This window comes from Aphelocoma coerulescens, chromosome 1, assembly GCF_041296385.1.
Source record: "Aphelocoma coerulescens isolate FSJ_1873_10779 chromosome 1, UR_Acoe_1.0, whole genome shotgun sequence".
Taxonomy (NCBI): domain Eukaryota; kingdom Metazoa; phylum Chordata; class Aves; order Passeriformes; family Corvidae; genus Aphelocoma; species Aphelocoma coerulescens.
In genome coordinates this window covers 30,319,631-30,344,986 of record NC_091013.1, presented here as the reverse complement: position 1 = coordinate 30,344,986, position 25,356 = coordinate 30,319,631, and the positions used below count along the sequence as shown (strand labels likewise).

Sequence of the window (25,356 nt, the reverse complement as noted above, 5' to 3'; positions counted from 1 at the left end):
TCATACAAGAGGCCACCCTGTGCCAGGTGCTGCACGTCTCCGGGGCTCCGCGGGGCCACCCCGCTCGCCGGCTCCCAGCTGCCATTCACCGCCCCGACCCTTCCCGCGAGCCGGGCCAGGCCGGGGCCTGGCCGGGAGCGGTGGGGGCGGTCCGGGGGCGGTCCGGGGGCGGTCCGGGAGTGGGCTGGGGCGGTCCGGGGGTGGTCCGGGGCGGTGGCCGCGGCTCCCGGGCGAGGCGGAGTGCGCTGCCCGCCCGCCCGCCCGGCTATGTGGAGCGGGCAGGGTCGGCTGGCGGGGAGCGGATGGAGGTGAGGAGGGGTGGTGGGTGTTGTGGGGACAGTGCCTCGTTCTGTCCCTGGGCTGGGCTGGGCTGGGCTCGGCTCGGCTCGGCTTGGCTTCCAGTGCCGCCTGCGTGACGGGAAGGAGAGGGGAGGGGGGTTGGGTTGAGGCGGACAGGTGTGCGGGCAGCTGGGCTTTTCCTTCCGCACGTGTCTCCTGTCGCGCCGTTCGCCTTCCTTGGCTGCGTGGGAAGCGGGGCTGGCGGGGTCCCCTGGGACACGGCGCCGGTCGGGGTGCCCTGGCCAGGTAAGGCTGCAGTGCTGACGGCTTCCCCAAAACCAACACCGAACCCCTGGGGTTGTTACTTTCAGCCGTGTTTTGAGGCCGTGTGTGTTTCTGCGGGATATGTTGGCAGAGTCTCCCTATCTCTGTGGCTGTTGGTTTCTCAGCTTTTGTGGCCCCAGATAGCTTCCTTGGAAGTAATTTTTTATTTTGCGTTTGTGTCTGCTTCCTGTTGTGTATCGGATTGTACAAGCCCAGGTAGGAATACGATGTACAAATGAAGGTTGTAGGAGTGCTAACGCTGCCACATTTTTTAAAGTGCTTGTAACAGGAAGCGGGATAAGGCTTGGCGTAATTCTTCTTGACAGGGTAAAACACTACAAAAGCTATTTCTGTATTTATTTATTGCATAACGATGATCAGACAAGGGCTCTTTTTTAGCTGTTTGTATGAGAAGAGCAAATTTTGCGTGAAAGAGATGCCTGTATCAAACCCAGGAGGGAGCTGCTGCTCTGACGGTCCCAGACCTGTGCTGGTCACAGCCTTGATGGTGCTTGGCAGCAGCCTGGGGAGCCACAGCTTGGTAGGAGCGAGCTGTCCGCTAAAAGCTACCGAGCTGAATCAAGGCTCTGGTTTGCTTCCAGCAGTAGCTCTTAGGTTTGTGGAGTTTTCTTCAAGGACTCAAGCAAGCTGCTGGATGTGTTTTGTTTTTCTTCTTCAGAAATTCAGCACCATGCACTTATTTGACTTGGACCATTTGTATGTGCTTAGCTCCTCAAAAAACAGGCTAAAAAGTCTTGCAGAGAAGTTATTTTAGAATGCAGAATCCTTAATTCAGATATTTTAATTCACGTATTTTAAATTAATCCTTAAATGAGAAACACCTACTACTTCTTTTTGGTAGACTGATTTCCTCTCTCCTCCTGAGATTAAGACATAATTTTTTTAATACTTTACATCACTATTTTGATAAGTACAATTTTGTCTGCATGAGCCATTCAGGTTCTCTTAAATGCATCTTAACGGTATGTTGAAAATGATACTGGAAATTTAATAAATTAATTGGGATTTAAATAAAAAATGTGCCACATTAAAATTCTTATTACTTCATATTGACAGGTATCAGGAGCTGAAATGACATAGAAAAGTATTCAAAGCATGGACTGTGAAATGAACTCCTACTTGATACTGAAAGAAGGTACTGTTTTCAATTTATTTGAATATTGATAAAATCTGCTCTTTTCACTGTGGTTTGGATACACTCATCTCCAGTTTGATGTGGAAGAGAATGAACAGGTTGCACTTCACTCTTGTAGAGTGAACCATTGGTGGCTCATTATGTACTGCTACAAATACTGTTTTTGTTTCCTTCCTCCTGTTCTTTGGTAAAAGTGGGGGCAGTTACCTGAACTTGAAGAAAGTACACTTTCTTCAAATTCAGATTTAGAATGGTTAATACTGTCTCAGAGTTGAACTGGAATTTAGCTTGCAAAGACCTACCTGTCGCAGGCTTCTTTCTTAATACTCTTTGTCTGTGTTTTGATGTAGCTTCATCAGTATGTCCTGGATAGTGGGCTTTTCTTCAAGATTCAACTTTTCTGTAGTTCTGCAGCTTGCAAGATTGTCTGGAAAGGAGACATAAGGGCTAAAGTTTGTGGTCATCATGTCAGTGTCAGAATACCCTTATTATAATGCTTATTATTATCTTTCCCTAAATTTAAGTGTTCTTTGTTTCCTTTTAGTCATTGAACCTGTCTTAAAAGTTGCTTGACACGTGTAACATTATGTTGTTTTTGACAGAAACTTTTTTTCCCCAAAGATATTTGCTAGAATTCTTGATCAGTCTCTACTGCAAGTTTTGTTGTTCTTTTAAGTCATCTCTCTAATGTAGGCAGGGGAATGCTCTTGCTTTTACATTTAGGATGTCTGTAGAAAATATAGTTTTGTATGTGTATGCTGCTGTCCAAATGATGTGTTTTGTAAAATCTTGTTTTCCTGTTCTCTGCTTTTTACAGGTAAACTGAAACTTCAAAAATGGTGACCTGCTCATTGGCAAGTTACAGTAAAAGCACATACAAGGCAACTAAATAAGGACTGTGGTGTGAGGGTTTCATCAGATAAACTGTCCAAAAGAACTATCTTGGAGGCTGTTATATTAAATTATTGCACTGTGTAACCCTCCCTAATGCAGCACTTCTGCATATTAAATGCTTCAAAAGAAGGAACTGGTGTGGCTTATTTGTGACTGAAGCGAATTACATTGGATATAAAAGTAAGTCACAGCTTACTTTTTCAGGGGATACTTCATCTTCTTCCTGCCATTTGCAGTTGGGTGGAATGCAAATATTAACTAGGACCTGTGCAATAAATGTTTTGCAATGGACTGCTACATGTGAAACCAGCTTGCTTTAGAGTGAGAGGCACCACCATGCAAAATAGTCAAAAGCTGAGGAAAGGCAAGGCCACTAAATGCAGATCTTAGCCTACAATGAGCTGTCAGAAGGCGAAGGATTTAATTGTTGACTAGCTGGTTGACAGTAGAAGGCTTGGGGAGATCTCTGATGACACCTTACCAAGAAAATGCTGGTGCAACTGAGAGGGGAGCAGGACTTGGTTACAGTTTAGAGTTTCATAGAAGCCACTGTGGGGCCATGAGGGCAGTGGGTGTGTGTTCAGTCATGTCTTTGTTGGAGGAAACTGAAAATAAGACCTGAGGTGTGAATTGAAACTACAATTCTTGGACACTTTTTTTGTGTCTGACCACAGCAGTTCATGTTAGCTGTGATTTCCACAGACATTCGACTTTAGATGCCAATTTTAAGTGGCAGATGACACTGGAGTTACAGTATGCTTGTCCTTCTGCAAAGAACTTCAAGTTATTGCTCTTAAAAGCAGTGCTGCCTCAGCTGTATAAGAACAGTTCAAAGAAGGAAACTTTGTACTTCTCTGTGATTGTGTCTCTCCTAAGTATTTGGAAAGAAGAGTATCTTAAGCTTGATTTTTAAATTATGCAATATAGCTTAAATCACTATGCTAGCTTAATTCGTCTGTGCTTGAGGGTTGTGGGGTTTTTTTTTGGTTTAACTATGCTGGTAAAAAAATATTACACTTATGCAAGAGTTATTCCATTGGAATAGTTCTAGTTCCAGGAAAAGTTCTAGTAGAAAGCTGAAAACTGAGCAGCTGTTTGTGAAGGCCAAGAGTCTGTAGTTGAAATCTACCAAAGTTGAAATTACCAAATCTGTTTCTCCCTCCCCATGATGACTAATGCTTCTTCTGATTTTTTTTTTTTTTTTTTTAAGGAGTAATGCAGGGTGCAGCGGGCAGTGCCACTTGAACAATCTTACCACACCAATGGAAAAAACTTCTGGTTTGCAGCAAAATATGACATCTGTATTTTTGCTCATTGGTCATCTCATTGTACTGATACCTCTCTTCAGTGCTGGTAGGTTAAATACTTTGTTGAATTGCCATTTTAAAAAAGAAAATCTGCAAGAGATGAGTTGTGTGTATTTAATAGGAAAGAGTTACTGAGAATAAGTAGTGGGTTTGGGATTTGCTTTTGCTTTAGCATATTGATGATAGCTGAATGCCTCTGCTGGGATTCAAATGGCACTAGGAATGTCATGGACAAATGGAGATAAGTTTTTTAAAATCTAGGCACATAAATTTAGGGCACTGAGACTTTGATTACCCTTTCCTTGTTTCTTATGAAGAAAACCCAAAGTGATTTGCTTCCTTGACATAAGATTAGCTATAGAGTGCCTTTTTTATGAGACATTCTGTATGTCTAGTCCTGAAAGCAATAGGACTGAGTTTCCTTTACAGTTAAATTAGATATTTTTAATGATAGGTCTAGTATTTCAGTAAAGTTTAGAACTACATAAATTAATGATGCTTGTCTTGCTACTCTTGGCATAAGCAGTCTAATATTAATGTCTCTGGATTCGGTTGAGCTATATGGAGACCTACTTGGAAGTCTTTAAATGGGAAGGTAGTGATATTAGAAAGGTTAGTGAAGACTTTATTTATTTTGAAATTGAATATGTTAACTATGTATTTGTGCAGTCATTCAGCAAGATTTGTAAAATCAGTTCAACCAGATGTTTTGCAGTTTCATAAAAATTCAGTGTTGCACACAAAATCACAGAATAGTTTGGATTGGAAGGGTCCTTAAAGATCAGTCAGTCCAACCCCCCCGCCATAAACAGGGACACCTTTCACTAGACCAGGTTGTTTAAAGTCCCATTCAACCTGGCCTTGAACACTTCCAGGAATGGGGCATCCTCACCTTCTCTGGGCAAATGTATGCAAAAGATTGAAAGTTTTATAATCTACTTTATAGCCAAATGGCCAGCTCTGTTTGTGGTAAAGTGGTATTCTCCAATAAGTTTTGTTTGCAGTTTGGGCTCTTGATGACTTTTTTGCAGTATCTCTCCTTTTTTCTCTGACTTTTTTTGGCTGATGTTGAAAGAAATGCTAGCTAGGCTGCATGATTATGTCTTGTCAGCTTGTTACACAGGCAAAATTACAAAAGCTATGTTTATATTGGCCTTTTTTGTGATGTTCCTAATAATGGGCCTTCTGGTTAAAGATGCAAATGTAGGGAGGAAATAATACATTATAGTCTTCTTAATCTGAATCCTATTTCTCTATGAATTTTTTTTGTATTGTGACATATTGGTTTACAGACCCTTTGATGTATTGAGGTCTTGATCTCATTCCATACTGTCCATGCTGTCTTGTGCTTCAGGTTGAGAAACCTTTTTTTCCCCCGCCCCCGATCTGTTTTTGGCCCCGCAGTCACAGTGGCAGAATACTGTCAGGAGCTCTGCACCACTACTGTTTGCACTGTGCTTTACATAGATAGTATTTACTTTAAGAATCTGGCAATTCTGCAAAAGTACTAGCATGGTTAAGTAACGAGGACATGACAGGTAGGTTGGGAAGCTTGGAGTTGCCTGATGAATCCCATGGATCTTCTTACACTCTGCTTTGCAGTGAGGCTGTTTGACTTGCATGTGCTTGTTGCTGGATACCTTAACAGAGGGAAGTTGTGGCTTAAGCTTGTAAAATACGTGTTTATGTTCTCAACCAGAAGATGGTAACAACTAAAAAATAATGGCCTTGTTATGTTTTAAATGATAAATTTTTACAGAAAGTTTTTCTAATTCTGTGTACCTTGGAATGGGTATTAATACTTCTAAAACAGAAAAGCATACAAATTAAAAGCACTTACTTATCATTTTAAAATTTTTTCTTTTTTTGTTTTTTTTTAGCAAAAGGGTGTGTTATTTGTGATTACTTTGTGCTTGTTGGAGAGCCTATTGCTATTACTTGCCCAATAATTACATTGCCAGTGCTTCACTCTGATTACAATCTGACATGGTATAAAAATGGTAGTGCTACACCAGTGGCCACAGAGAGAGATGCCAGGATCCACCAGCGAGAGGGCTTGCTTTGGTTTATTCCTGCAATGCTGGAAGATTCTGGGCTTTATGAATGCAATATAAGGTAAGGAAGGAAACAACTGGATTGCAAGTGTGATAATTAATTTGTGGGACTTGAGTGTACAAAACTTCTTTTTTTAGGTAGAATGCTTAGATCAGTTAAAAGCACTGTTTTGACCATGCTTTTTGTTTCTGCATGATGCCTGTGTTTCTCTTCTATTCCACACATTTAGCACTGCAAAAGTGGTTCATACAGAAGACTATCTTAAAGCATGATGATACTAGAAATGGTCTATGGGGGTGGTTGTTTGCTGTATTTGTTTTGGATGAAGTGTAAGGTCACAGGAAAATGTCTTAACTTCTTTGGCTTTTCCTGTGTTCAAGTTGCTGTTTAATACTGACAGATCAGAAGAACACTTTGGTTTCTTTGTAGGACAAGGCTAAATGCAAGAAAATTCTAAGAGGAGCAAACTCTGCATTTTATCACCACACACAGACTTTCTGGAGAGCTTAGCCACTTTTTGGAAATCTTACTAGAAATCACAAGTTAAAAGGCAGAAAACATTTTTTATAATTTATTTTAAAATATTACCAAATGTTACTGGTCAAAAATGAGAATGCATTTAAAGATCAAAGCAGTGTGCTAGACAGCTTTAGAGACAGTGAAAATAATGTGTCTCTAGTACTACTCAAATGATCTGAGTGCACAGAGAACTAAAAAGGAATAGATGATTTGAAAAGAATCTATATCTAGCTTTTTTAGTACTTTAAGGCTCTTGCTAGATCAATAGCTAAGATTAGTGCACTGGACTTCAATACTTAGGTCATCAAATCTTTTTTTACAATGGTTGAAATTCACTGTGCGCTGAACAGGAAATTAATTTTGGGAAGATATATACAAGATGTTCCTTTCCTCCTGGTGTTGCCACAACACACTGAGAACAGCCAATCCAGGCTTTTCAGGTGGCCCTAAATTTGTTTTAGTAGTGTGTAGTTATGTATACTGGTGTGCATAGAGTACACCAGTTATGCTGGAGGGGTTTGGGTTGTGAATATAGTAACAATGATCATCAAAAACTTCCAATGTCACCTGCACACTCCTTCACTGGAGTTTACCACGAAACCAAAATTGGAAGTCAGAAGACATCTTTTCAAAGCTACCCAGCTGCATAATTTTAATTTAGTTATTCCTGCTGTGGTTCTAGTTACTTGAGCTATGAGATGTGTTCCTGTGGGCACCTCACATCCCTAGCTTACATAATATCAGCAGAACAAAAAACTTGCTAAGGTTCATTCATTTAACATCAGTCACTTAAGCCTTAACTGCAGCTCTGAGAAGTCCTGACAGCCTAGTGTGTCCAGAGCAAACTCCATTTCTGCTCACAACACAAACTCAGAGCTTATTCCCATCTCTTTATCTGGAACAGGGGCTGAGAGGCTGAGGATGGTGTTTACAAGCTAAGGGAGTATAGCTGGGGTGTTACAGAGGCAAGGCTGGTGGAGATGCTGAAATACCTCTCCCTGACTTGCTGGAAACAAGGAACCTTACTGCTAATGACCTGACTTGTCTGCTGTTCTAATTACAGGAGCCTTAACCACTCTAACAAAAGAACCATAAATTTAACAGTTTTTAAGAACGATAATGGTTTGTGTTTTAATGGAAAAATGAAGTTTGAACAAAAAGTGATGAGCACGAATACTGGGAAGATTATATGTCCTGATCTAGAACAATTTAAAGATGGAGACAATAATCAGCCTGAAGTACATTGGTATAAGGTACTGAACATCTGTATTTCATATATACAAGATACAAAATGTATTATTTAAAATGTCTTACGAAGTAACTGTGAAAAGCAGCTTTTGGAAATAAGGGTTTATTTTCTCTGCAGTTTGAGTAAAGCATGAGTGTGAATAAGATTTGTGAAATTCTGGTTTATCCTTTGATTATTTTATGTAGATAATAAGTTTTAAAACTTGCATGTTTCTGTAAACAGAAGGCTTTGCATAATTATTTCAGTTTCTCAGAATGTTAGGCATGTCCTATCTGTTGACCATGCTGTGGTATTCTTATGCTGCTTGCTTTGATTCTACGAAAATAGTCTGTGCAAGCTTGGAAACATGTATTTTATCTGTGTTAAGCTAAAATTCTGGAATAGTTCAACTCCTAGTTCTGATGCTGGTATTAAAAGAGATGCATGGGCCTATACATGTGAAATAACCTTGGTGCTGCACCTATACATCTTCTGAGGTGAAGAGATTCTCCGCTGTTTGTAGGTCAAGGAAGAAAAGGAAGCTTTTTTCCCTGAATTTGCATTGCCACAGAAATGGTAAAACACCCAAACAGCATGAGGCACTGCTGCAGCAGCTCTTTCATCACAAAGAAGTAGGGGTGCAGGCATGTATTCCCATAAACTCTGCTACATGTGTAATAACTTCTACTACACCTGGCAGCCTGAGAGAAAACTGTCAAGCTATTGATGAAGGCAGTGAACTAAAGCACAACATTTGAAAACTTAAAGGATTGGGTGCAGTGATTTTTTAAAAAAGTGCAAGTGGACTAAGATGTCACCAGACTTTGTTAGACTGTAGTGATGCTTGGAAAAGAATCCACATCATGGCTTTCAAAAAGTCAGTATTTGCAAAGTATTTTAATCATCAGTCGAGTTCAGTAACTGATTTATTTGCCACGTTTTTAGTTCCCTTAAGTCAAAGGTACTTTTGGTGTGTTTAGGAGTGTAAATCTGGATTTCTTGAAGACAAGCGACTTCTTTTGGCAGAGGGTGAAAACGCTATCTTGATTCGTAATGTAACTGTACAAGACAGAGGAAACTACACATGCCATATGTTATACACATATATGGGAAAACAATATAATGTTTCAAGAACCATAAGTCTAGAGGTTAAAGGTGAGTGCATGATGTTATTCTGTTTTTGGCTCTGCTGTAAATATTTGTATGCAGACATAAGATACTTGGCATGTTACTTTTCAGCTCTGTGAAATTAGAGTTGTAAATCTTCTTTAATTTATTCGTGAACATAAAATTGAAAGGCAGTGAGTCATGTTGCTACCCTTGAGCATTGCTTTTGAGGACAGATTGTCACGGGGAAATGAGTAATTCAGGGTTAGGAATCAGAGTTAGAAGAAAGCAATGGTTACTGGGGTGGAGGAATTGTTTTTGCCAAAACAAATAGTGCACCATAAAAGTAAATAAGCTTAAAAATAGAAGCTTTTTTTTCTGAGACTATCACAGCAAACTACCTGCTTGAATCCCTGTTGGTGAACTTGCTTTTCTGTTGATGAGAAAGGAGATGTGACAAGCTGTATAAGTAGTATAAAGTGAATAAATGTTCCTCTTGAAAGGATTGGCTTACTGTTGGCGCTTGTTTGTCCTTTCTGCTGTCTCGCTCTGCCAATAGCATCATTTATTGCAGTTACCATTGTGATTATGTCTTTGTGGGCAATGTTGCTGGTGACCTGACTAGTAACATGATAATAGTCCTATCAGAATAGTTGTCTGGAGACAGCAGGTCCATCTTTTTAGGTTAAACCAAAATTCTGACTTTAGGTGATACAAGAACAGTGGGTTGTTGGCAGCCCATCTGTACATCATGCAGAATGATAAAATTCCAGCCCAGTTTAAGTATGGGTTTGTTTAAAATTTTGCTTGAAAAAATATTCACCTTATCTGGGAGGTTATTGATACAAGCCTTTTTCTTTTCCTTATCTATCTCTGAAAAAGTTAACTGCATTATTTGGTTTTGTCTTTGTTTTCTGGTTTGGTGTTACTTTTATATCTACTGCCAATAGACTTGAGGTTTTTTTTAAAGCATTTTTAAGGTATTTTTTTTGTTAACTTGGGAGCTAAAATAGAATAGCTTGGAGAGAGTAGAGCAAATATCTTATGAGATATTTCTGTTGTAAATTTGAAACTAGCAGTAAGTATGGCACTACAATAATACCAAACAATAAAACCAAACCCATTGTAAAACCAAAACTACTGTCAGTTGAACTAATTTGTGGATCTTTTCCTGCCTGAAGGTTTTATTTTTCTCTTTGTTTCGGTTAGAAAAACCACTGCAGATACAACCAGAGTTTATTTATCCAAGGAACAATACAATTGAAGTAGAACTTGGTAAGTAGTGACTATTTAAGAGATCATTAACATTAACTGAAACAAATAAGCTCCTGATCTTTGTGAAATAATATGTGAACATTTCCACGGACTTCAGCAAGACTGGGGATAGGCATGTGGATTGAGGATATCTGGAAGACAGAGGGTAGATATTAGAACATGATTCCCACAAGTGATTTGCAGGGCGAAGTAAGTGTGCCTAAGATTGGAGTCTTTTGACCAGCAGTGTTATGTGGGATGCATTTCTTTTATTGATTTATTTTCTGTTATTGCCATCTGTCCTTTTTACCACTTCTCAGTGTTTGTGTCTTGACGTATCCTCAGTATCTGTGGAAATATGGTTTATGTACACGTAGCATGTTAGGATAGTTAGCAGTTGACCAGTCCAGTAGCTCTTTCTCTTCCTGTATGTTTCGGGTCTCCCCTCCCTCTCCACAAGCTGAATTTTATTCCTTGTTTTAGGGTAATACAGATTTTGGATACTGATCTTTTGTGAAACAGTGAGCTGCTAGTTTATGCATATCCCAGTAATGCCTTTTCCTGGTCTTCTAAACGTGTTTGATTCTTGATTTTAAGGGAAAAAGAGATTTTACCTTGGTATTTATTTTAGGACCCTTAGGTGCACTACGTCCAGGTCGAATGCACCCCAATGCACACTGCTATGCCCACACCCACAAAAGATCTGGTATATCATTATAGGTCTTATTAATCAGCATATCTATCAAAGATTCCACAGTGACAGGCTCGAGTGAGCCCCCCTCCCCAAGGAGCCTTCCCCTGGATGGTTCTGTCTTAGTTTACAGAATGTGTTCTGGAGAGGACCTTGGGGTCTGAGGCACACTGATCCCTAGCTATGAAGCTTCTAAAATGTTTTGTCTCCTAGCTTGACAGGTAAGTCCAAGAATGTAGGCAAAAAGCACTAAGAATACAGAAGTTGTAAAAAAGTATAAAGGGGGTGTAAAAGAAAAGACAAAAAATCATCATGGCATCACAAGGTACTGTTTATCTTGGAAATTTCTTAAATAAGACATTCTGGGTATAAAGAATAAGTTCTTCACAGGGAGGATAGCTGGGCAGTGCAGCAGGCTGCCCAGAAAAGTTTTGCTGTCTGTCTTTAGAGGTTTTAGAATCAGATGGAATAAATTTCTGAGCAGCCTGATCTGACCTCAGAATCAGACCCTGCTTTGAGCTGGAAATTGAATTACAGGACCTCTCTTTCAGCCTCAATTATTCTCTAATTCTCTGGGCCAAGTATATGGTATTGTAGTCTTTTCCTAAGCAAAGTTATGTGTGTTTAAAGTGCACCACATGTCAGACAGAGTTGTGTTCTACTGGCAAAGTCCAGAAGAATGAGATTGGAGCTGTTTGAACTGTAGTTTTTTAATCATTTTTTACCAAAGGGAACAGTTGCAAACAAAATATTTGATTTAAAAGGTCATTGACTGATTTTGGGGACGTGTGATTGGCTATTTACTAGAATTTCCTAGTACAGGAAACTGTTTTATAATCTTTTGAGGAATTAGGTAATTAGAGAAGCTCTGAGGAAAGGTTGCATTTGGACTCTGACATGGCATGGGAGGTCAGGCCAGAGCATTGTGGATTATTCTTATGTGCATCACACTGATGGAATCTCACATAATACAGCTACTTCTGCTCCTAATTTTTCTGACATCGAGCTTGTAAATATTGTATATTACAGGTGTTGTTTGCTCATGTTAAAGCTTCGTGTTTCTTTTCATATCATGTGAAACATTTTTGTCTGTCCCAAATTCTAACTTTGAATATATGGTATTAAACTGGACAGCACCGAAACACTGGTGGGTTTTGTGTGTTTGGGGGTGTTTTGGGGTTTTGGTGGGTTTTTTGTTTTGTTCTTTTCTTTTTGGCCTCAATAGCTTATGAAAGGTAGCTTACTCTGAAGTTGGCAGGTTCTGGTGAGGATCAGTAGATTTTGACCAGAATTGCGAATGAGCTTTAATAGAAATTATGCTCCTCCAAAGTCCAGAAGGCTTTGTTTTAAACAGGGAGAATATTCAGGATCTGATACAAACAGTATTATTTTAAAGGCTTACAGTCCTGGGGTCTTCAGATGGTTATTTAATTCTGTTGAAATAGTCTAGTATGGCTCAGCAGTCCCTTCTTTTCTGGTAATTACATCTTCTCTGTCTTCATTACAAACAATACATGCCTGAAAATCTTTCAGTTCTTTCACTATTAAGGAAGTTTTTTCACCAGGTCTTGGATTAAAATAGGGAGACTTTCCATAGTAATGTTTTACCCCATATAACCCTAATCTTTGTGTGAAAACTTCCCTTTTTATTTGTAACTATGGAAGAAATGAAGCAATGTTATAGTTGGGCTTCCCTGTAGTGTATCTCCCTCCCATTAAAGTATCATGTAAGTCTGATCCCCAGTTTTGACTGGTTGTTAGTTGTGACTTCCCATTCAATTCAGAAGAGTTCTTACTGATGTAGCCTCTACTCAGATGGAATCTGATTTGCAGGCTCTTAAATTTACTGAAGGCAGTGTTTAGGGTTTTTTTTAATTCTTGATAGTATTTGCTGAGCAATTTATTAGTCCAGGGGCTGCCTGTGACTCTCAGCCTAAATCATTAAGATTAGGATGTGTTTTGGGACAACTTGTTTAGTCTCCTTATTGTAGAATTTGGTCCATATTTGTAAGGCTTGTACACAGCATTAATTAAAAGTTGTATTGTTGGATGCTTTGGGCAACCTAGGATGAGCAAACCTTGATTACCTTACAGACATTAGGGTAATAGCCACAGGTGAGACTAAAAGGAGACTCCAGCCACAAAGTGGGTTTATTGTGACTACTGAGATCTACAAATTATTACGTATTACATGGGGGGACACTTTTTAAAGGAATTTGGTGAGATTTGTTTTTGTTTATTTTAAAATGACATTGCCATTCAAATATTCAGTATTCTCTGTCCAGTATCTTCATTGGGGTACTGGGTGAAAAAAAAAAAAAAATCCCCCTCTGGCTGTAGGGCAGAATCTCTAAGGAGCTGCATGAATGCTTGTGTGGAAACACCTGTACGATTTTTGAATGAGAAATGACAGGAGAAGGTGGTGTAGAAACTTAACAGTACATTCATGAATGTGTGGACATGGAGAGCATGGAACACTTGAGGGGGTTTGGTTTTTTTTTTTTTTTTGAGTAATTGTGCAATGCACTAAACCACATCTTTAAAAAAATTAATTGTTGTGGTGGAAGGATGTGAGGGAAGAGATTGGGAAGCATCTCTGATTTCTGTGTGAACTCTTGTTCAAGTAACTGCTTTGCATGTGAGCTAAGAGTTTATTCCATACTTTTGTTAGAGACCATCTCTTGGTGGAAGCATCTAGATGTGATGTGGTTCTAGGAAATGAAACACTGAGATCTTTACATAGGCCAGCTGAGAGAGCCCACCTTCTATCAAATCGTAACTTCCATGGGTAAAATACAGAAGGAAAGGAATCCAAGAAAGCCGCTTACCTTCCTGTACATGGAGCTCTCTGAGGTACATTGGCAATAAATATACTTTGCAAATTGACTTGCTTAATACTGAGGTGTTCTGTAAGATCTGGACTCTTGGTGGCAAAGGAGCTGTGTGACAGGTGAACTTGCTCGGGAAGTAGAGTGTGACAATATTCAAAAACCATCCCAGTGAACAGTGTTGGCCAAAAGACTGATTTGAAGTTAAGATATGTGTGGTCACTAAGAATGGGATTCAGCTCCCAGATGTAGTTGTCTGCACACAGGAATGTGCATATGATCTGGGGTCCTTAACTCAGGCCATGATCAACAGGGGCTCAATTCAGTTGCCTACACATAGAGTGCAGTTTTGGGTGGTCTGGATACTCTAGCAGTGCAGATTTCTTGAAGACCTGGAGTACTGTCTGACAACTCCATATGGATACCTTGGATGCTGGAGAGCATCTCTAATGTCACCACAGGTGTACATGCAACTGATTTGAGCCCTGGAGATCTTTCAGTGGAGTCTGGAGAGCCATTCAGTTAAGGTATCTGCTTTAATGTGTGTGGACTTCAGCAGAGATAAATTCTGTTGCTATCTTAGATATGTAGCTTACACGTAGATGTGAATGTTTAGACACCTACATTTAGGGTGGAGTTTATATCCAGATCATAGACCCCCAAATTTGGATTACAAATGGATCAGTTTTAAGGACTTTGCTTTTTGTAAGGTAAGTAGGTTTCTTTTATATCCCTGTTTCCCAGCTGTTCCCTCATCACTTGATTCTGCTTGTCTTACAAGACCTTCAGTTGTTGTGTTTACATGTTTCTTTGTAGGCTCTCACGTAGTCATGGAATGTAACATATCAAGTGGCATAAATGGCTTGATTCCATTCTGGCAAGTTAATGATGAGGATGTTGATATCTTTGATAAAACCTACAGGGAACAGTTTTATGAGTAAGTATCCTTTACGTTGAATTTGTAGTGCATTTGTAGGTGAAGTAATTTACAGTGAATTCATTATAAAGTAGACTACTAGTCAAATGCCAGTAGTCATTGAAAGGCTAATTAGAAATCTGTATCAAACAGTGTATTCTTACTGCTTGGTTTTAAAAGAGCAACATTTTATTATAAATAATGTGTCTGATACAAATGAAATGAAGCAGTCATGTAGACTTTTATAATGCTGTTGTGAAATACAATGTTGTAATATTTGCTTATGCATTTGTTCTTATGTGATTTTTTTTTTTTTACTAATACATCAAGGTGTGTCCTCTATCATTAATATGGGAAGGATAGATTGTTCCAAAATAAGAAATTGCCCAACTTTTTTTTTATTTGTGATGGTGGTCCTTTTTAAAATACAGACACAGCTGCTAGTCCTCAAGAACACAAGGCAGAAGCTCTTGTTGCAGGACATTTAGGTTCCAGTGTTTGATGACCCTGAAGTAAAAAAGTGTTCAGGTGGAATTTCAGATGGGAAAGTCATTCAATTTGTTCTCATAGCCTCTTGTCCAGTCAGTGGGCACTACTGAAAGGAGCCTGGGTCCCTGTTCTCCACTCCTTCCTCCCACCAGGTATTTACAAACATTGATGAGATCTATCCCCTGCCCCCAAGCCTCCTCCAGGCTGAGCAGTTCCTGCTGTCTTGTATGACAGATGCTCCAATTCCTTATCATTGTCACATCACTCTACATGACTTGCTCCAGCAAATCAATCCATCTCTTGTACTACGGAGCCCAAAACTGGCCCCATTAATCCAGGTGTGGCCTCACCAGTGCTGAACAGAGGTGAAGGATCATTTCCCTTAACCTGCTGGTAAAGTATTTCCTAATGCAGTCCAGGGTGCCTGGGAACTGGTTATTCCTCCTCATATGCAGGATTTGCATTTTGCTTTGAACTTCTTAAGGTGTTTTTTTTTCATTTGTCCATCCTATCAAGGTTCCTCTGGATGGTAGCTGTTGTATCAGACATCCCTTTGAGTTTTGTGTCACCTGCAAAACTGCTAATGGTGCCCTCTGTCCAGCTCAGGGAAAAAACCAACAAACCCAACCCTAGAAAAACCTAAAACAACTAAGCTCAGTATGTTTTTAGTTCATGAAATTATTAGTTACAGGGGTATATTTACTGTGCTTCATTAGCTTCCTTGGTTTATAGAGGTAAAAAAATTAATGTTTCTGTATTTGTGGATAGACTAATCTGTCTCATATTAAGCATAGATACACAGATACGTACAGATGTTTCTCTTTTACCTTTTTTTAATGACAGAGAGGGGTTGCCTCATGGACTTGCTGTATCTGGAACAAAGTTTAACATTTCAAAAGTGAAAGTAAAGGACTATGCTCACAAATTTTTCTGTCACTTCATATATGGTTCTCAACAATTTACAGCCTACATCAAATTGGAATACCCAGGTAAGAGATCTCTTATTGATAAAATGGTGATCATCAACGTAATTCTCAGTTTCACAATTGTCATACATGAAATCCCTATTTGTGCTTGGTCTTTGCATATTAAGTGCTTTAATTAATTTTGAGCTTAACATTTTTAAATTGAATGTTAAAATTAACCCATCAGCCCAGGTACACTAATCAAGTTTTTATGGTCCTCCTGTGTTTACTGTATACTTTTACAAGTGTTTTAAGATGTGTTGGATGTATTTTTTTGTTTTACTTGTACCTTGGTTTCAAGGCAGATTTTAAAAACCCCAGTTGCAACAAACAGCCCAGCGCCCATAGCCGTACCCTGTACGCACCTGACCCTTATCTCAACTAAAATCACCCCTCTGACCAGGAAGAGCCATTGGTGGACAGAGATAATCTGTCAAAGGGAAAACACCAATCACCTTAAACCAAAGGGGTGGGCTGTGGGCGGACTGTGGGCGGAGCAAAAGCTATAAAAGTGTAAGAAAAAGACACGCCCGTTCTCATTCTCCCTTCCTCTCCAGCTTGCTAAGTTCAGTGCTGGAGAAACCTACCCCTTTTTAGGGGCCTTTAGAAATAGATTTCTTTTTGACCAGCCTAGCACTGCAAGTTTTTTTTTTCTCTACCTGAGGTTCAGAGCTGCCTTAAGCCTAAAGCTCCTGAATCCCTGCGCTCCTGGGGCATACCTCCTGAGCCACTAGGATCCCAAATTTTTATATTTTGTTAGTTTTTGCAATTTTTCAATTTTTCTGTTTTAATAAATTGTTTTAATTTCTACAAAGAGTTGTCTCATTCCTCACAACAATGGCCTACTTAGAGTTAAAGCTGGGTGGTGTACTTTTATGCAAAATAGGCAATGCACCTCAGTACCTTTATCGTGAATTTTTTGTCACATTCATAGCAAAATGAAAGAAAATAGTGCTTTTGATTTGCTTTGTCTTCTCTCATTCAGTATTTTAGGAGTGAAAGTGGATCTGAGCTCTAACTTCTTACATGAGTATAATTTCTCCGTAAAGATTATCAGGGTTGGATTTAATCTCAGAAATTCTTTAATATGCATTGACTAAAAAATGCAGTTTGTGGAGGGTGTTTGTTTTAAGGACACTAAATGAGTGTCATTGAAGGGGCGGAGACCATGGAAAGTTAGTTGATCTGGGGAAAACAGCAGGTCAGGAAATCACCTCCCCACCTTTGGCTTCCTTTCTTTCTGACTGATAGAATTTTGTACAAGAATTCTCACTCTACTGCTGTGCTGGGTTATATATCAGTATTTTATTTTGGTGTTTCAGCTGAAGAGTAGCCTCATTTATCACACTGTTGAGGTATTTTTTCTTTGAAAGATAAAAGTAGGCTTGTCAGATAACAGTAATGGCAGAAAACATATATTAAACAGTTTGTCCTGATCTTTTACTCCTTTATAAAAAAAATATTTTAATGATTAAATGATTTGGAACAATTCTTGTCTTTACCTGGTTCTAGTTTATAGTTGTACTTTGTTTATTTGTTTTCTTTCTTACTCTATGCTGCTGCAGCTCGAAACATTCAGGGATACTTAATTGGAGGAGGAGTTTCCTTGGTATTTTTAGTATTTTTTACTCTCTTTATCTACAAGATCTTCAAAATCGATATTGTGCTTTGGTATCGGGACTCCTGCCATCCTTTCCTGGGTAAAAAAGGTATGCTTGTGTAACAGTGCTGAGTGTTGTTTTGAGCTTCCACCTTCACTTGCAAAACAGTGAGTTACTCTCATGGAGCATGATTGGTCTTCCTTGGGATTTTTGGAAGGATAATGTTTTTAGGATGTTTAGAATTAGTTCAGATGACAAAAGAATCTTCAGTGGAAAAAATCAGCAACTTTCCTGGAACGCAGAACTATCATAGCTTTTCTTTAAGACCCACCCCAGTGGTTTGATACTGTTCTGACAGCAGTTTTTCAGGTGACTTTTCATTACTATTCTTACAGAAAGCAGTAATACATTAAAATTATTAAGTGTTTTTTATTTTCTGTAGATGAAACAGGAAAATATCACTTTATTTTGTTTCCTATTTAAAAGCACTTCTGATTATTTTACTTTCTGGAAACTTTGCTTTCCTGGCACTCAAAAAATGGGGTGTTGTCTATGAGAGTATGCTGAAGTGTGGGTAATTTCCAGACATTTGAGAGGAGATACTTTCTGTTTCTCTAGCCATGTATCTTCTAGAGGTATTGAAATTCTCTTAGATTTCTTGGAAGTCTTTTAAATTTGGTCTTTCTGAAAAGTTTGATCCAAAATATCTAATACAATTTGGACCTTGAAGTTTAACACTTTGTTTTTGTGGTCATGTCCTAAGTGGTTGCTGTGGTTTGAAACTCCAGGTTACAACACCACCTATGAGTTATATGGCAACTGGAATTTAAAGTATCAGTTCTACCACGGGGTCCACTGTTTTTCAAATAATTTAGTGATAACATTTTTTATTTAGTGTTCAAAAAAGAATGTTGCAACTTAATTTTGCGGGTCTTTTTTGCCTATTCGGATTCAGCATCCTGAATTCTAGAAGGCCTCATCCTACAAGTGTTTCAGGCTTAGTATAATTATACATGCTTAGCTAATATAGCAGGATTAGGACCTAAAACAATGACTCAGTTAAGGGAAGACCCCCCAGAGTTTAGAGATTTTGTTTGTTTGCTTTCTTCCTCTTGTGTCTTTGGAATTCATTTTTATGGAAGTTCTATTACTCACTCCGTAGTTTCAGATGAGAAGATCTATGATGCTTATGTTCTGTATCCAAAGAACAGAGAAAGCTGCTTGTATTCATCAGATATTTTTGCTCTGAAGATACTGCCAGAGGTCTTAGAAAGACAGTGTGGATATAACCTCTTCATACTTGGGAGAGATGATTTACCAGGAGAAGGTAAGTTAGCTGAAGACAAATTTGACTTGAGTTTTCTCATTGACCTGCAAATACAACTGAGAAACAGGCAGTCAATCAGATGGGATTCTAAATATCTCTCACCATCAAATGAACTATGATTCTCTTAATCCCTTTGATGAAGAATGAGAAATAAAGCACTGGATGTTTCCGTGAAGTCTGCTTATCTCAGCCTTTGCCTTGTCATTAGTTAGCACTTTCAGGTTTTTTTCAGTGTCTGGCTAGCCTAGACATCTGGACATGGAACGATGCTGGGGGGAAGAGGAGTCAAAATTGTGGTTGTGAATGATGACTAATGGCAGGAAATAGAGAGAAGTAGGTCTCATGAGTGGTATAAAAAAAGCCTGCTGCTTTAAGGTGCCATTCAACAGGATGACATCTCTACTAATTTATTTTTATTTGCTCTGAGAATTTCTGTAAAACTGGCAGGATGCAATACAGGGTTTAATGAATGTTTAGATAGTGCAGGTAGGAAAAAAAAAATACAAAGTAACACCAAGTTATCAGGAATGATCAGCTGTATCAAAGGCTACTTGTCCCTAATAGAAGTTCTTAGAAAGCCTTGCCTTTCTTGGAAGGCTGTAAAGTCCTTGTGGAGGTTTCCTCTGTGTACATATATACATCAAATTTAAATTGTAGTATCTGACACTGAAAATTGGAAAGTCTATCCCACCAGCTGCTTATGTGAGGTGAAATGTTGATGAATGGCTTTTGAATTCTTCTGGTCTTATGACCTGAAAAAGATAATACTGAGACTGAATAAATTTTCAGACTAGGCCTGAAATAAATTTTTTATTTAAAAAACAATTCATAAATAAGTAAACTTACACGAGGTAGTCATGGCTCACTTTTTTTTGTTTGTTTTAACATTTGAAGGATTTTGGTAGTGGTTTGAGAAGGAAGGATTCCCCGGGAAGTAGAATCTAAAGTGCTTTAGCTGCTGCTTGCAGCTTGAAAAAAATGCAATAGTCTGTTCTCAGAATTTAGCCATAGGGTTTTTGTGTATTTACCATATTTCACTGTTTGAGATGTAATTGACTGGAATGCCATTGTTGGGGGGAATAATTTCTTCCACTTACATGTAACAAAACCAGTTGAGCATATCAGAACAGACTGTTGAAGCTTAAAGGTCCTGTGGTTCTGGAACTTGTGTTTTTTGTATTTGTACCTATGATGGTAATAAAACAGCATTAGCAAGGTAAGTAGTAGAAAGTTGGTAGCTCTTCTCTGTTTATGCAAAACCAGGATATAGACATAGAACCTGATGGGGTCAGATTGTGGTGCATTGGGCAGATCTCTATGGTTGGCTAACCCAAGGTAACTGTTTGCATGCTCATATCCTGTCCCTATTTTTGATGTAAAGTGCATTGGCTTAAGTATCAAACAGTGAATGAACCAGCTGCAGAATATTGGTAACAGAAAATAAAAACATACAACCTTAATTTTGCACAACCTTTTTCTCTACAGCTGTGATCAGCGTTGCTGATGAAAAAATCCGTCAAAGCAGGAGAGTGATAATTGTTTTAGTACCAGAGTCCTCCTGTTACAGCATTCTGGAAGATGTGTCTGAAAAGCAGCTAGCCATGCATAGTGCTCTTATCCAAGATGGCATTAAAGTAATTCTCATTGAACTTGAAAAAATACAAGATTATGCAACCATGCCAGAATCCATCAGATATATTAAGCAAAAGCACGGGGTTATCCGATGGAAAGGGGACTTCTCAGAAAGGTCCCACTCAGCAGGTACCAGATTCTGGAAGAAAGTGCGTTACCAGATGCCATCCAGAAAAAGTGGCTCTTTATCAGGATTGCATTTGTTACCAAAAGACTTGAATTTGCCTTAAATAACAAAAGAGAAATGACACTTAATGACTGATTCAGTTCACAGAGCTGGTGATGGATTGACTGAAGGTCGCATGTATCTGTTTTGTGCAATCTCATCCTAATTTACTGGAGTGAAGGTACTACAGCTTCATCTACAGATGTGAATCTTTTTTACTTCTGGCTGGATCAACAGAACACCTTGAAATACCATCAGTAGCACATGTAGGAAGTACACAAGTACTTTCCCAAGAATGGTTCTGTGAAATTCCTGTGTATTAAAAATGGAAGGGCAAAAAACTGTCAAAAAATCCAAATCAATGAAGAAAATTTGATTTTTTTTCCCCTGCAATTAAAGTTTTAATATGAAGGAAATTATACTAATTATAATTGTGATATTACATAATGCACATGGTTGGTGCCAGCAAATGTTTGTTTCATTTTTTTTTTTAATGAAATGACACAAACCTTTTCTTTGTTACAAGTTTTATTTGCCTTGTTCAGTTTGTGGAAAGATAAATCCCCGTGTTACTGCCATCAGTGTGTTATCGTCCAGGAGAAAAGGTAAGAGGCAATCCCAGCCCTCCTAAAGTGCTGTCAACCTGCTGTTGACAAAGCTTAAATACTCTTCCCAGATCTTTTTTACATTTGAAAGAACAATGCCATTTTTAGTCACTTGTTACATGCAGACATTGTAAAAATACCTTTGTAATCTGTATGGAGTCAAAAAATTAATCTCCAGAGAACTTTTTTTTTCCAGTTAAATAGCTTAATATATTTATTTACCCAAGTGGAACAACTGGCTAATGACACAGAGTTTGTCATGGGGGGTACAAGGATGACTGACTTCATCTACCTTACCTTAAGGACCATGTCAAGGGGCAGAGAGAGAAAGAGAGAGAGAGAGATGCCCTGTGTTACCCCCTGCAGCTGCTTACTTTTCTCCTTTCCCCCTGCTCTAATATGTCAGGAATCTGAGATGACTGTGTGCTGGAGGCTGCAGTCAAGGCTTTCCAAACAAAAGGGAAAGGAAGTTGTGTAAAACGAAGTTGTTAAAACCTAGTGTGTATGTTGAACCCTTTCTCTTTTGTTTTGAAATATTTTTAATAGTATGTATGCCCCAACTGTTAACTCTAGAGTTATGTTTGACTTGTGTATAGGCAGTGAAATTGTTTGCCATGATCAATTCTTTTTTTGGGGCAGGGAATTGATTTGATTTATTTAAAAAATTCATCAGGCCTCTTTAATGCTATATTTATAGCTATTAATTTTAGAGAAACAGGAGATGAGAGCCAAATTGCCCATGTAATTTCAGTCTGTCCTTGGAAGTTATGCTTTTAGATTGTGAGATCTTGTTGGATAGGGAAGCCTCAGGAATTGACTGTTACTGCCTTTAGCTGCTGCTTGCAACTCTGAATTTCTGTGTGTCTATCAGCTTCTTTCTTGCAGCACCTTTTTTTCTCCCCCCATTCAAACTCCAACCTATATTTTCTCTTGCAGCTCCTTTATCTTGAGACAAGCAACTTGCTTTTGTGTCAAACTTCATCAATTTCCAAGCTCTGCTTGAAGGCTGTTTCTAATACAGTATTAGGCAGAAATTTTCCCTCTGGTATCTCCACTTGTTTGTCTGAAAAAAATAATGTTCTGCAACCTTCGGAATTCATCTATTCATTTACACACTACAGTGTTGGCTTTTTTTCATGGCTCAAGCAATTTTCTTATGCCTCCATCAGCTAAAAAAAAGTGTTCTGGCTGATAAGTGACAAAACCAGTGGAAATAGGTTCTTCTCCCACCTAAATTGCTTTGGTTTCCTCAGTGTGTGCTGGAAACTTGAAATGGTGCTTCTGAGAGACAGTGCCTTCTGAGCTTTGTGAGTTGTGTGTGTGTTTGGCCAGAATGGAATAAGAATCTCTTCATTTTGAGAGAGGAAGGCATGGAAGTTCATTTGAAATGTCAGTCTAATTCAAACCCTCATGGTACTGAAGTGTTTTATTGATGAATGTCATTTATGTACATACCTATGCAGATGCTCATAGTCTGTTCTCATTCTGTGTTTTAGTCACAAGAGAAGTGTCAAGGGAGGATCAGTCCTAGTCATGAAGTGCCACATTTATTTAGCTGTTGCACACAGTCTGCCTTTAAATATGGTGTGTATTCAATGGCAGCCTGTTGTAGGATAAAACAGCCTTGAGATCCATCTGAAGTTACTGAAAACCATCTGAAGGAGGCTAACTGTTATGGTTCCCATTGACAGAAGATTTAAATAGGACAGAAGCTGTATGGTTTGGTCACAAAACTCTTCTGCAAGAAGATCCCTGTATCAAATGTGAAGCCCAGACACTGGCATTATGGTATTTGTACTCTGAGAACTAGGGTGTAACACTGACTTTGTGCTTTCACTTTGACAGCTCACAGTATGCAGGCCAGCCAACAGAGTTCCAGTGACCTCAATCCTCCTAATTACTTCTGCTGACTGAAATAGATTGAAAGGAAAACTGCTACTTGTTATCCTTACCTTTAGGAATGGAAAGTTATTTGCTGAGCCAAAATAGTGTTCTTTAAAAAAAATATTTGTTCCTTTTGGTATATTTATACAAACGATGCTAAAGTTTTCATGTGTGTTATGTAAAGGCACTTTGAGGAAGAGTCCATTTTTAAATTTAATAAAGGCACTACATATTTTTTCATACAGTACTGCTGTTTCTTTTGCCCTCATTTCTTCACTAAAGCATGCTGAGAATGGACAATGGCAAGCAGCAGTTGTGACTCAGAGTCTTAACAAGACTGCTATAATAGATCTTCATTCAGGCTGCTGAACCATTGTCAGTCTGTCTATGGTACAACGTTAGCACAAACCACCTCACCCTGCCTGGGCAAACAGAGGCTCTGAGCTTGGCTCTGCTCTCTCTGGTACTCTCCTTGCAGCAAGGTGAAGCTAGAGCAACCAACCCCAAGGCTGCTGCATTGCTCTCTGGGACCAGCATGGTCCTCAGCAGTGCCATAGTGAGCAGCCTTCTACTGCAGCTGCTGAGGAGCTGGGGAAATGCAGGAGACCTCCAATGTGGGAAATGTCAATTGCTTCTCAGCAGTAGTGGAGAGGCAGAGGCAGCCTTCTCTGCCCAGCCCGTGGGACAAGTGCTTGCTCTCTCATCTGCTCAAGGAAAGCCAGAGCCTTGGCAGTGGTGCTATAGGGGTTGTGTAGCCCAGAAACCAGTTGTATTCTGGGCTGCATCAAAAGCAACGTGGCCCGCAGGGTGAGAGGTGATTCTGCCCCTCTCCTCTGGTGAGACCTGACCTGGAGTGCTGCATCCAGCTCTGGGGTCTCCAACACTGACCTGAAGCGAGTCCAGAGGAGGCCACCAAGTTGGTCAGAGAGGTGGAGCACTTGTTCTATGAGGAAAGGTTGAGGGAGTTGTAGCCTTGCAGGGTCTGAAAGAGAACTTACACAAAAGACAGTGCAAGACTTTAGAAGAGCACGTAGTGATGGGACAAGGGGGAATGGCTTCAAATTGAAAGAGTGTAGGTTTAGATCAGATATTAGAAGAAATTCTTTACTGTGACGGTGGTGAGCTGTCTCTGTTGGGGGGGGTCACGACTGTCCGTAGAGTGCCTCTTTCAAGGGCCAAAAAGCCGTTTATTAAACAAAGCAGCCTCTTTTATACACCTTTTGTATGTTATCATTCGTGTTACAGATTCATTGGCTGCTAAACCACTACAATAGACTCATTGGCTATTACTAACTACAACATGCTACCATTGGCTACCTACAGCATAAGCATTCAAGCATTCAGAAAAATAACAGGTGCAGATACGTTGCTGTTTTTCTCCTACTGTTTAACTTTCTTGCTTCTGTTGATACTACATTCTCATGGGTAAAAACGAATTGTTTTTCTTCTCACGGACTTTTCTCACAGTCCTTCTCTAGCCGAAGTACCAAGCCTGAGCCATAGTTTTACAAAGGCAACAAGGCCTTCACTTTATAAGGTTTTACTTAAACGCCACAGTGAGCCACTGGAATAGATTTCCCAGGGAAGTTGTGGGTGCTCCATCCCTGGAGTTGTTCAAGGCCGGATTAGATGGAGCTTTGAGCAACCTGGTGTAGTTGAAGGTATCCGTGCCTGTGGCACAGGGTTTGGAACTAGGTGATCTTCAAGATCCCCTTCCAACCCAAACCATTTCTATGATTCTGTGAGTCTAAGTAACCTGGCTGACTTGTCCTTGCCTCCCCCCAGCTCGAGTCTCGGACAGGCTCATGCTGATTGCACAGTGGCTCCGGTGCGTAGGTATGGAGCAGTGCAAAGGGGAGTGCTGTGCTCTGTCTGCACCTGCCTCTTCTGCAGAGTGGTTTCACTGCAGGATTCAGGTTTTCAGAGGGTAAGAGTGGTTTGTTCCAAGTTATACCTGATTTTTTTTCCCTTTTGTCTGAAGTTTCTTACATGATAGAAAAAAAATGTAGTGAAACCAGAAAACTGAAAATGTGAGAGCGAGGGGAGGATGGAGGCAATGGTAATTATTATTTTTTTAAGATTTCTTGTTTTGTGTTAGTACAACAGACAGCAGGGAATTTGATTTTAAA

At 39.4% G+C, this 25,356-nt stretch overlaps 1 protein-coding gene across 4 annotated transcripts; it reads left to right on the top strand.

Moving 5' to 3' along the window:
• Positions 1-234: 234 nt before the first annotated feature.
• On the top strand, positions 235-23,474 carry LOC138105555 (interleukin-1 receptor type 1-like). 4 transcript variants are annotated; one of them, XR_011148529.1, is made up of 14 exons: positions 235-308; positions 1,681-1,759; positions 2,577-2,833; positions 3,864-4,006; positions 5,841-6,075; positions 7,598-7,787; positions 8,743-8,917; positions 10,079-10,144; positions 14,459-14,579; positions 15,891-16,036; positions 17,578-17,721; positions 18,776-18,940; positions 20,426-21,343; positions 23,189-23,474. XR_011148529.1 is itself a non-coding variant. In XM_069005697.1 (13 exons), the coding sequence occupies exons 4-13, from the start codon at positions 3,916-3,918 to the stop codon at positions 20,800-20,802; spliced, it is 1,710 nt and encodes a 569-aa protein (XP_068861798.1). In that variant the 5' UTR covers positions 235-308; positions 1,681-1,759; positions 2,577-2,833; positions 3,864-3,915; the 3' UTR covers positions 20,803-23,474. The 4 variants fall into 4 exon arrangements, 2 of the variants coding, with proteins under 2 accessions (XP_068861798.1, XP_068861803.1); XR_011148523.1 differs by having other exon boundaries at positions 22,840-23,474; XM_069005697.1 differs by having other exon boundaries at positions 20,426-23,474.
• The last annotated feature ends 1,882 nt before the right edge of the window (positions 23,475-25,356 follow it).